Raw genomic sequence first — 12,570 nt, 5'->3', positions numbered from 1 at the left:
TGCATTAGAGGGTGCAGACCTCCTCCTAGCTGGACACCTGACTCAGTCTCTCCACGGGTGCTAGCTCCAAGGGAGGACTCTGTTCACTGTGGATACCAGGCATGTCCAGTTCCACCTGCCTGAGGCAGGGCGGGGCTGGGGCCCCAGGGCCAGGGAACGAAAGCCCCAAAGGCCGAGTCCCACCTAGGGCACATGCCAGTCACTTCTGGCCTGCTGTTCACCTGGATTTGTTCGTAACCACGTTCCTGCATTACTTTGATAAAAGGCTCTAATTTTACTGAAAAAGCATTTACAGAATGAATGAAAAGAGGGAGGTGCCTGCTTCAGCTGGAGGTCACTTGTTGGGTGCTATGTGCACATGTGTGTGGATGGGAGGACAGCCTCATCAAGTTCCCACCCAGAGCTCCCCGGTGACCAGGGGCCAGGCTCAGGGCTGCAGGTGGGACTGGCAGGGGAGCTGAGGCTGTGCAGGGTGGCCCTGCCCTCTCTCCCCAGTCTCCCAGTCTCAGGCAGCTGGTCCACCAGTTCAGTGGTACAGGATCCTGGAGGGGCTCAGCCCTGGGGCAGCTGCTCTGGGGACTCAGGGGGGTCAGGCCGATTTCTACACTTTCCCAGCCTCAAAACAAGGGCAGGCAGGCAGGGGAGCATGTCCGAGGAAGCACAGGTCACTGAGGTCAGACGTGTGTGTCTACCTCTCCGCATGGGCACTGGTGTGGGACAGCAGCCAAGAGGGCTCGCCCAGGTGGAACAGCTGGGGAAACCCAAGCCCAGAGAGGGGCCCAACCCAGGACTGCTGGGGGCGATGCAGGGGCTCTGATGGCCAGAACAGGGAGACAGGACACAGGTGTGCCACTGGGCGTTTATTGACATGGAGCAGCGTGGTCCTCAGCGCCCCGCCGGCCAGCAGGCACACAGGGCACGGCGTTCTGCCTGCAGCAGTAGGGTCTCCGTCTGCAAAGCAACAAGAGGTGTGAGGGTGCAGCCGAGCTGCCCACTGGCATTCCCCTGGACCTCCACCCGCCCAAGGCAGCCCTATCTCCACCGACTCCTGAGACAAAGTCAGGCCCTGGCTCTAACCCCCACAGCCAGAGCCTCCCACTCATCTCTTCCCTCTGCAGCGGCTCTCACTGGTGGGGCCTGCCTGGGGTCTGCTAGTGCCCATGCCATGCCAGAGTGCCTACTTGCCTTCTTCCAGCTCCCACAGCACCCACAGGGGTCCACTGTCCCCCACTCCCACCCTCATGCCTAAGGATAGGTGGGGGCTGCTCCTCCCAAAAGCTCAGCTCCAGCCTCTGGGAGTGGGGACAGGGCTCCAGGTCTTAGTCCAAGCCCTTTGGAGTGTTCCCAAGAAGGACACTAGGGCTGGTCGGGGTAGGGGTGACCAGGCAGGGTCTTCCCTGCTTTCTCCTTCCTAGAATTTTCCCTTTCCAGGAAGAAGCAGGAGCACCGGCACAAACCAAAACTCCTTGGCTGCACCCCATGGCCTGGGGGCTCCCTGTTCACCCAGGCTTGGAGGGGCCTTAGCCAACCTGTGCATCCACCCAGGATCCAGACCACCCTGCCCAGCCTGACCCCCCATTCCTGACGCTTTGGCCACATCCTCTGGCCTCAGTTTCTCCTCTGCCCCGGGGCCTCGCCGCCCACCTAGGGGATCCTGGATTGGGCTGACAGTTCTTCTTCAGGGTCCAGGTCTGTCACAGCCCTCAGGAGTGGCAGTCATAGGACAAAGTGCCCAGTGAGGGCCTTCTGGGGGCGGGGCTAGAAACAGAGCATGCTGGAGAGAGGCGTGTCTCATAGGTGAGACGGGTGCCCAGAATGCCCCTTGGAAGACTGGAGCCAGAGGAAGGGGACATAGATGTGGCATCTTAAATCAGGGGTGAAGGATGAGGGACCCTCCACTCCCCCCCGGGGGTCTGCTCCGCATCCTCCCTGCCCTCCCCACCCCCGGAGAAGCCCGGGAAGACCGTCGCGCTGCGGGCGCTCACCCGCGCGTCCAGGCTGCAGGCTGTCTTCCGCAGGTCCTGCAGGGCGCGCTGCATGAACTCGAAGGCGTGGCAGTCCACGCATGGGCGGCCTGCGGGGGACGCGGGTCAGGGTGGAGGGGGTGCAGGGGGAGTCACCCGCAAGGCCCCCACGCATCCTAGGCCCGTCCACCCAGAGCCACAGAGCGCGCGTCCCCCCTCCCCACGGCACCATCTCCCGCGAAGGGGAGGACCCGCTCCCGGGAACAAAGGCGAGGCGCGGTCCTCCCCGCGGACCGGCCCCGCACGCCCCCGGCGCCAGCCCCGCCCCGCTCCCCGGAACCCGGCCCCCCGGCACCTACTCTGCGCGGGGACGGCGCTCCCGGCGGGCTCGGCGCGGGCCCGGGCGCCCAGCAGGGCCAGACTCAGCAGCAGCAGCAGCAGCAGCGGCGGCGGCGGCGGTGACATCGGGGACCGGCACGCGGCCGGGGGGGCCATGGCCAGCGGAGGGAGCGGGACCGCCCTGAAGCCAGCGAGGGGTCAGCGGCGCCCGCCCTGGGCCGGTGAGCCCCCGTCCCCTCCCGCGGGCCCGCTACCCTCGTACACGCCCCAGGCCGGGGAGCCCTGGACCCACCCACCCCGGGCCAGGGAGCCCCCGCCCCACCCCTGGCTCCTCGACTCCAGTTGGCCGGTCCCTGGGCCCAGCTAGCCTCTAGTCCGCGCCCCGTATCTCGAAAACCCCCATTCGGACACCCGCACCCCCGCCCTTACCGCGGTTCAGGGACCCCGGGACCAGCAGCGCGGGCGACACCGGCAGACGTTCCGCGTCCGGCGCGCACCGCGCATGCGCTCCGACCCGACCCCGCCCGGGTTACCCATCAGACGTCGTCGTCATGGAAACCCGAGACTGCGCTGGCCGCGGGTTTAGAGGCACCTAGCACGCTCCAGGAATCGGGTGTGCCTAGCCCTGGCCGGGGGCTGGCCCTGGGAGCAGCGTCCAGGCCCATGGCCGATGCAGTCTAGAGGGCTGCCTGGAGGAGGCGGCGCCAGGGCGAGACCTCCAGGGCGCACTGCTGGCGAAGCAAAGCTGAGGAAGTGGGAGATTTGTGGCTGGATCTCAGCAGGTGGGCGGCGATCCTGAGGGAGCTGCTAGATGTTCGCGAGGGGCGGGGAGTGGTGCTTGCAAAAGCCTGGCCTCCGACCCCGGGCGGGTGGTGTCCAGTGTGGGGTCGCACCTCCCGGAGAGAGCTGGTCTGGGGGATCGGCTCGGGGGATCCGCTCTTGCCTGGCCTTTCCCTGACCCAGCCTCTCGTTGGTCCTCTGGCGTCAGGGTGGGCACCAGCCTGCTCGGTCCCCCCCGGCTGCCCACCCCTTCCCCAGGGTCCTCCTCTCCGCCTCTCAGTGTCCTCGGAGCCCGGAGAACCGCTTGCCGGGAGCCCCGACCACAGGTCCTCGGCCTCTGTGTGCCGATTTCAGCCCCATGAACTCAGGGCTGTTGGCCTTAAAGAGCGCGGTGCTGCCAGTGGTCCCTGGGGGTCCCCGGCAAGTGCGAATCTGGGCTCCGGACGCCCTAGGAGGGATGGTCTCAGACGTTGGAGCCAGGCCCCTCGCCGACACCTACACAGGCCTTTGCCTCCGCAGAAGGCGCCCCAGGCCCACGTGGGGGCTGGCGCCACCCCCCTGCCCCCACCCCAGCAGTCCGCGCTTTGGCCCGGAGCTCAGGGACTAACCACACCTCCCGCCAGACCCTCTTCTTGGTGGGCGGAGCCGCACCCCTACTGGGAGGCCGCCCCTCTCGCGGTGCAGGACCCCCAGCCTCGCGCGCCCCCCTCCGCCGCCTGGCCGACCTCTGTCCCCAACCTCCGGGCTTCTGGCCGGTGGTCTTCCCGGCACAAGCTGGGACCGCGGACGCACCTGCTTCTCACGTGGTCAGAGTCGCCCCTGCCCCGGCGGGACGCGGGTGTCCTGACCCTGAGCGGGGGTGGGACGGTGGGCTGGGGAAGCGTGCCCATGACCGCTGCTGCCTCCTCCGGGTTGGGCCGACGCCGGGCTTCGGGGACCTGGTCGCGCCTCGGGGGTGCACTGCATCCCCAGCGCTCTGAAACGCAGGCAGGGCCCGAGGGGGCTGGGTGGGGGCTGCGGGTTGGTGTCGCAGGCGCCTGGGGAGGCAGCGGACCTCCTGAGTGTCGGGCTAGTGCGCACTTCCGCGCTCTTCTCCACCCGGAGCCCGGAGCCCAGGAGCAGGCCGTCGTAGTCCCCCAGTGGGGCGGGAGCCGTAGAGGGGGAGCCCCGCGCGGTCGCCGGGGCCGCTGAGCCCTGGGGGGGATGTGCCTCCGGGGACGTGCTGGGCCGCAGGCGTCCTTCTCCCCTTCGGTCCCACGCTGCGCCCGCTCGAAACGTGCCGTGTCACCCCTGCCCCTAGCGCCCACAGACGGCCGTGTCCATGCGGGGAAGGGAAACGCCTCCCCAGAAGCGAGGTGGACTGGGCCTCAGTCAGCGGTGCAGTTGGGTGGCCAGGAGTCTCGGGTTTGCTGCCCCCAGCTCCAGGATCTGGATGACCCCTGGCTGCCTTCGGCCTCACCGCACCCCCTTCCACGTACACCCCTCACGCACCTTCTCCCACGTCCCGGGCATCCAGGGCCTGAGGACCTATTTCGTCCCACCATCCAATCTGGCCACCGCTGCCCATCACACTCCCTCTCCCCCTCCTCTCCTGGGACATCGCTGTGCCCTCGGAACGCCCGTGCACCTTCCCTCCTTCCCAGCCGCCTCCTCCCAAGGCACAGCCCCCACCCTAGGGTTCTCTCCAGCAAACAGGCTGAGATTCCCTCACACCCAAACAAAACAAACGTGGCGCCCCCTCGGCGGCCCGCACCTCTCCGGCCGTCCAGTGCCTACTCCTTTCCGTCTGGAGCCTGCTCCTGTCGGATCTGGGTCCCCTCCTTCCCATTTTCGCCTGCTCCTCCCGGGTGTTTCTAGGCAATATCTGTCCCCCAGCTTTCCATGTCCCCTTCCCTGAGCCCTCAACAATCCTTCCAGAAATCCTGTCAGCTCTATCCCCAGAGCCCTGGGAATTCTTCTCTCCACCCCACGCCTCTCTGCCCTTTGTCCCAGCCCCTCACCTGGGCTTAGAGAGTCGCCTCCTCACTGTCTCCCTTTTTCCAGCCCCCTGTAGTCCAGTCTCCACAAAGCAGTCAGAGAGAACTTTATTTTAAAATGTTGGTAAAATGTCCTCATTTAAGCAGTAACTCCCCATCGTCCCCTCGCTTCCCGCAGCCTCTACTTTCTCTCTATGAATGTGGCCACTCTGGGGCCTCACTTGCGAGGGATCTCACAGTGTTTGTCCTTTTGTGGCTGGACTGGCCTATTTCACTTAGCTTAGTGTCCTCTCCTTGTTTGTTTTTTTTGTTTTGTTTTGTTTGTTGTTGTTGTTGTTGTTGTTTTTGGAGAGACAGCGTGCCTTGGCCTCCCACATAGCTGGGACTATAGGCACGTGCCACCATGCCTGGCTAATATTTAGATTTCTTTAGAGACAGGGTCTCTTTATGTTGCCCAGGCTGGTCTCGAACTCCTGGGTTCTAGCTGTCCTACTGCCTCTGTGGCCAGCACAGGCACCACGGGGCTGTGGATGAGCCTCCTGGCAGCTATGAGTGGCAGAGGGGCCTTTGGGATCACATCAGACACTACCACCAAGCATGAGGCTTCATAGCTCCCCTCTCAACTCCAATGGAAGTGCAAGCCCTGATGCAGCTGAGGCCCTCAAGGTCCCCTGTCCCCTCCCAACTCCCCCACCAGGGCATTCCCCTGCCCACTCCCACCAGCTGCTGGGCCTCCTGCTGGGCCACAGGCCTCCCTCAGCTGAGACCTGCCCGGTTCTGCAGATAGCCAGGGCTTCTCCCCACCTCCCGGCTCGCTTGTGTCTTCCACCCACCCTGAGTCTTCCAGCTGCCAAAGATGTCAAAAGGTTCAAAACACTTGGTCAAAACAGGATCACAGGTCACTGTGAAATAACAGTCATTTATTTAACCAGAGTGATAGTCAAATACTTCAAAAGCAATACAGAAAGATACATGGATTTAAAAAAAACCCTTTCAAAGCTCAGTTTTCCTAAGTAATTTACAAAACAAATAAAGGCAACTCAGGAAGTTACCTTGATAAAATATTTTTAAAATCTTTGTTTTTTGAGGCCAGTTACCAAAAAGGTAAAGAAGAACCTCCTGCCATGTGATTTCTTCCACTTATGGGACACCTGTTTAGTTTACCTGAAAGTCAAACCTGATGAAAATGTACTCAATTTAACCAGACATGGGAAGGGTGTGTGTGTGTCCAAGGTTTTGAGCGCACACCATATTAGAGAGGAATGTAAAGGAGACAGTTAGTAGCTCGGGCAGGAGAATACGTGGCTGTTAGGAAAACCAAAAGCATGAGAAGTTTCCTGGTTACACGGACAATTCAGACACATCAAGAAAACCCAGGACGACGGGTGAAATTATAGGGGAAGAAAACATTGTTTTTTCAGGTCTTCAAGACAGACATTTCAGCATCAGGTCATAACCACAGAGTTGGAACCAGAGGGGAGAGAAATACAGGAGCTGACACAAAGGCTGAAGGACAGCGTTACCATCCCAGGCCTTCTGATGGGGAGAAGGAGCTGGAGGCAATGGTGCGTGTCCTGAGAATCACAGGCTGCAAGATGTAGCAAAAGCTGAACTTCTGAAGCAGGAGTCTGAGATGCTCTAAGAGGAAAGCTGTACCTCAAGGAATGACATTTCCACTCTAAATGAAGAAGACAGCATTTCTGACCTGAAACAAGGGAAATCCAATGGAGAAAATAAAAAACCAGAAAAGTGCTGCAGAGAATTAAAAACCTAAACCTCTTGCAGTTTTACTATGAGCAGACCATTAGCTCAAGAAAACTTTATTCTAATGCAGGGGACCAAGCCAGATGTGGTGGCGTGTGCCTGTGGTCCCAGCTACTCAGGAGGCTGAGGTGGGAGGATCACTGAAGCCTAGGCATTTCAGCCAACCTTTAAAAATTTAGTAAACAAATAAATAACATAGGGTACGTGGCCAGGCGCGGTGGCTCACACCTGTAATCCCAGCACTTTGAAAGGATGAAGTGGGCAGATCATTTGCGGTCAGGAGTTATAGACCAGCCTGGCCAACATGGTGACACCCCATCTCTACTAAAAATAAATAAATAAATAAATAGTCAGGAGTCGGGGTGCACGCCTGTATTCCCAGCTACTCGAGAGGCTGAGGCAAGAGAATCACTTGAACCTGGGAGGCGGAGGTTGCAGTGAGCCTAGATCGTGCCACTTCACTCCACTCCAGACTGGGCGACAGAGTGAGACTCCATCTCAAACAAAATTTAAAAATAAATAAAAATAAATAACATAGGGGATGAAAAGTTCAATCTTCAGAAAAACTTAGAAATAATTCTCTTAATTACAACCAACTGGATCACACACAAATTCCTTTCATAAATTCATGCTTTATGAACCTTATCACAACTACTCAGAGCCTTGACGATATCCTTCAACTTTCTGCCTTGTCTCTCTTTTTCTTTTATTTTGTTCCTTTTTTTTTTCTTTTTTTTTGAACAGGTCTCGCTCTGTCACCCAGGCTGGAGTACAGTGGTAGGATCATGGCTCACTGCAGCCTGGACGTTGCAGGCTCAAGCAATCCTCCCTCCTCAGCCTCCCAAGCAGCTGAGACTACAGGCATGTAGAGGCACCATGCCCAGCCTCTCTTTCTTAACTAGAGATTCTACTTTAGGACAAAAAATTACCATATCAGATTCTTTCTCATGCAAAATTATTCTCTTTTAAAAATCTTTCTTACGGACCAGGCACAGTGGCTCATGCCTGTAATCCCAGCACTTTAGGAGGCTGAGGCCGGCAGATCACCTGGGGTCAGGAGTTCAAGACCAGCCTGGCCAACATGGCAAAACCCTATGTCTACTAAAAATACAAAAATTAGCTGGGTATGGTGGCACGCACCTGTAATCCCAGCTACTGGGGAGGTTGAGGCAGGAGAATCATTTGAACCCGGGAGGCGGAGGTTGCAGTGAGCTGAGATCGCACCCACTGCTGCACTCCAACCTGGGTCATAGAGTAAGACTCCATCTCAAAAAAAAAAAATGTTTCTTACCAAAACTGTATCTTCACTCCCATGATGCTCTTCATCTCTCTCTCTCTCTCTCTCTCTCTCTCTCTCTCTCTCTCTTTCTCTCTCTTTCTCATACTTGCTGGTTCCTTTTTATCTTGTTTCTGTTTCCTTCCTGAATCCATATTTTGAAATAACCTTAAAATTATTCCTTTTTCTCAATAAATAATACATATTTGTGCCTTTTTTTTAATATGAAGGCAATTTATTAACAAAATATTTTGAGGAGTCTTGTTCACAGACAGTGACCATGGTGACCCCCCTTCCTGCGAGTGCTGTCAGAGGGGATGGGGGTGACGTCCTCAATCGGCCCGACCTTCATACTGGAGCGGGCAAGGGCTCTGAGGGCCGACTGGGCCCCAGGTCCCCGGGCCTTGGTCCTATTTCCTCCTGTGGCCTGGAGTTTGATGCGTAGGGCAGTGATACCCACCTCCTTGCACTTCTGGGCCACATCCCGGGCAGCCAACATAGCAGCATATGGCGAGGATTCGCCTCAGTCTCTGCCTTCACCTTCATCCCAGCAGTCTCACGGCAGATGGTTTCTTTGCCAGAAAGATCAGTGATGTGGACAGAAGTGTCACTGAAGGATGCAAAGATATGGCGGACACCAAATACATTCTCTCCTTCAGCCACCTGAGGTCCGAGGCTGATGACCTGTTCTTCCTTCTTTTCCTTCCCCTTTCGAGTTGCCATTTCTGCACGTCGTCTCCAGTCTCCACACCAGAAAGATCTGTGCCTTTCTTATAATTTTTCTCATAAAACACATCTTTTTGGTACACTTTATATACAGAATTATATATATTAATTAGAAGTTTAACTCTTTTTTTGAGACAGAGTCTTACTCTGTCACCCAGGCTGGAGTGCAGTGGCATGATCTAGGCTCACTGCAACCTCCACTTCCCAGATTCAAGTGATTCTCCTGTCTCAGCCTCCCCAGTAGCTGGGACTACAGGTATGTGCCACCACACCTGGCTAATTTTTGTATTTTTTTCTTTGGTAGAGACAGGGTTTTGCCATGTTGGGCAGGCTGGTCTCAAACTCCTGACCTCTAGTGATCCACCTGCCTCAGCCAAAGTGCTGGGAATCCAGGCATGAGCCACTGCACCCGGCCTAGGTTTAACTCTTGGTCATTTTAATTTCTTTTTTTTTTTTTTTTTTTTTTTTTTGAGACGGAGTCTCGCTCTGTCGCCCGGGCTGGAGTGCAGTGGCCGGATCTCAGCTCACTGCAAGCTCCACCTCCCGAGTTCACGCCATTCTCCTGCCTCAGCCTCCTGAGTAGCTGGGACTACAGGCGCCCGCCACCTCGCCCGGCTAGTTTTTTGTATTTTTAGTAGAGACGGGGTTTCACCGTGTTAGCCAGGATGGTCTCGATCTCCTGACCTCGTGATCCACCCGTCTCAGCCTCCCAAAGTGCTGGGATTACAGGCTTGAGCCACCACGCCCGGCCGGTCATTTTAATTTCTAGCAAGCAATTTGAACAATCACATATCAGTGTTTTATAGATGAGAACCATTTTGTGATTTTTAGAAACAGGTTTCTCTATAATTTTTTTTTTTTTTTTTTTTTTTGAGACACAATCTTGCTCTGTCGCCCAGGCTAGAGTGCAATGGTGCAATCTTGGCTCACTGCAACCTCTGCCTCCCCGTTCAAGCGATTCTCCTGCCTCAGCCTCCCAAGTAGCTGGGATTACAGGCACCTGCCACCATACCCAGCTGATTTTTGTATTTTTAGTAGACACTGGGTTTCACCATGTTGGTCAGGCTGGTCTTGAACTCCTGACCTTAAGTGATCCACCCACCTCGGCCTCCCAAAGTACTGGGACTACAGGCATGAGCCACCGCGCTCAGCCATAATGTATTTTTTTGATAGTGACTCTATTTAGTGAATCCAACAAGAGGACAAGCACAACCCTCCCCATCATAAAAAAAAAAAAAAAAAAAAAAAAAACATGAATTTGCACAAATCCCACTTGTGTTATTCACACATTTCACTTATTTAATGCTTTCTTTTATTTTGATACCAAAACTGTATACTGATATAAACTCCTAGGTGATGAAAAGATCATTGACAGAGCTGAGGATTTTTCATTGAAAACCCTAATCCAGGCAAATATATTAACTCAGTTCTAGGTACTGATGTCAAAAGGGGTTATGAGATAGCAAGACACTAAATAACAAAGCTTCAAAACATTGAAAGCAACAGTTGACAGAAGTACAGAAGAAATAATTAATTTTACCATTATAGTGTAATATTTTAACATGCCTTTTCTGATAATTATTCAAACAGAAAATAAATGGTAAGGATGTAGATTTGAACTTCACAGAACATTATCTAATTGAGTACGTATATGGAACACTGTATCCTCAGAATACATTCTTTTCAAGCATATGCAGAATATTTAATTTTTAAAAAGTTAGGCCAGGCATAGTGGCTTGTGCTTATAAGAGATGGGAGGATCACTTGAGGCCAGGAGTTTGAAACCAGCCTGGAAACATAGCAAGACCCTCACTCTACAAAAGATTTGAAAATTTTAAAAAGTATCTGGATGTGGTGGTGCATGCCTGTAATCCCAGCTAGTTGGGAGGTTGAGGCAGGAGGATCCCTTTAGCCTAGGAGTTTGCGGCTGCAGTGAGTCATGGTTGTGTCACTGCACTCCAGCCTGGGCAACAGAGTGAGATTCTGTCTCTAGAAAAAAAATTTTTTGTTTTATATATACATACACTGATCACTTAATAGACCTAAAGTCTTTAAACGTGTCAAATAATTTAAACATGTCAAACATATAGATCATTTTTTCAACTACAAATCAATGTAATTATTACTTATAATAACAAAAATATAAGTGAAAACTTCCATATGTTTGGAAATTTAAATGCACGAATTTATGTGTTAACATAGGTCAAATAAATCACAAGGGAAATTATCAAATATTTAGAATTAGAATAATAACAAAAATAGCATCCTACAAAACTTGCAATATAAGAGTAAAATAGTATTTGTAGTAAAATTTATAGTGTAGTGTAATTATAAGTGTAAAAATGCTGAAAAATTATGTATCAAAAGAATGCATAACGTAATTTTTATGTGTATTAATAGACCTAGATATATGTAGTCTTTTATGAAATTTAGGAAACCAAGAACAAATGTATTTATGTTCAGCAATTAGTTTCAATTTCTTATTGGAAATGAACCACACATTTATGAATATCATTTAATTTATCATAACATAACTTTAAGATTTCAAATTACATGAAAAGTTAATTTATAAATGTTTATCCTATTTACATTTACCTAATTTATTTTTAACAATTCACCTAGATGATTTATGAAAACTGAGATATTAGAAGTCATCAACTTATTTCCTGATTAACTTTTTATTTATTTTTTTCATATGAAGGAACACTTCTAGAAGATACCTTTCTTATATTCTAATATAAGCATTTAATGTTTTCATATGCATCACACAAATATTGATAAGAATTCTCATCTTAATTTAGTTCAAAATGCTTTCTAATTTTACTGTGATTCTTCCTTGATTAAGAAGTTATTTTAAAGTGTATTGGTGGAGCGCAGTGGCTCAAGCCTGCAATCCCAGCACTTTGAGAGGCCAAGACAGATAGATCACTGGAGGTCAGGAGTTCGAGACCGGCCTGACCAACATGGTGAAACTCCATCTCTACTAAGACTGGGTAATTTATGAAGAAAGAGGTTTCCTTGACTCACAGTTCTGCAGGATGGTTGGGGAGCTTCAGGAAACTTACAATCATGGCAGAAGGGCAAAGGGCAAGCAAGCACCTTCTTCATATGGCAGACCAGGAGGAAGAGAGCAAAGGGGGAAGTGCTACACACTTTTAAACAAGACCTCATGAGAACTCATTCGCTATCACGAGAACAGCAAAGGGGAAGTCGGCCTCCATGATCCAGTCGCCTCCCACCAGGCCCCTCCTCCAACACTGAGGATCAGAGCTCCACACGAGATCTGAGTGGCCACATAGAGCCAAACCGTATCAGTCATCACCATGGCCATCCAGTGCCTCCCCTGTGGAGGACACCGAGCATGAAGGTGCAATGTGACACTCCTCCCACTCTGCCTGTTCCTGTTGTTCATCCACACACTCATTCCCCATAGCTGTGTCTCCCCATTCTTCCAAACTGGCTCCTTCCAGGTTCTCATCAACCAGTCAAACAGCCCCACCCACAACTCCATCTATATTCTTATTTCAGGTCTCTTCTGCCTCTACATGAAAGCAAGCTAACTGATCGGAGTTGTACCCACAGGGAGAATTTCTTCTCCACGCTGGCCTCTAGGGCCACCCTGAGCATGTTGTAGTGTAGCTTCAGTCTGTCTTCAGGTTCCATCAACACTGAACCAGCTCATCTAAGCCCCAGACACAAGATTTTTCTTCTTGTGTCAGGTGGGGTGGGAAGTCCCATGCTGTCC

At 53.0% G+C, this 12,570-nt stretch overlaps 1 protein-coding gene and 1 pseudogene across 2 annotated transcripts; both read right to left on the bottom strand.

Annotated features, from left to right (window-relative positions):
- Positions 1-840: 840 nt before the first annotated feature.
- On the bottom strand, positions 841-2,807 carry CUNH4orf48 (chromosome unknown C4orf48 homolog). The gene is given in 5 exon segments (XM_033213479.1): positions 841-951; positions 1,986-2,074; positions 2,324-2,484; positions 2,733-2,767; positions 2,769-2,807. Coding segments are annotated over 5 exon segments (390 nt in total). The 3' UTR covers positions 841-885.
- Positions 2,808-8,364: 5,557 nt separating this feature from the next.
- LOC117086266 lies at positions 8,365-8,861 on the bottom strand (annotated as a pseudogene). Its single transcript, XR_004438257.1, has one exon. The product of XR_004438257.1 is annotated as a 40S ribosomal protein S14-like (transcript).
- Between the last annotated feature and the right edge of the window lie 3,709 nt (positions 8,862-12,570).

Source organism: Trachypithecus francoisi, unplaced genomic scaffold, assembly GCF_009764315.1.
Source record: "Trachypithecus francoisi isolate TF-2019V2 unplaced genomic scaffold, Tfra_2.0 Lachesis_group1, whole genome shotgun sequence".
NCBI classification, from domain to species: Eukaryota; Metazoa; Chordata; class Mammalia; order Primates; family Cercopithecidae; genus Trachypithecus; species Trachypithecus francoisi.
The sequence above is the reverse complement of the archived record's forward strand: the minus strand, read 5'-3'. Positions and strand labels throughout refer to the sequence as shown.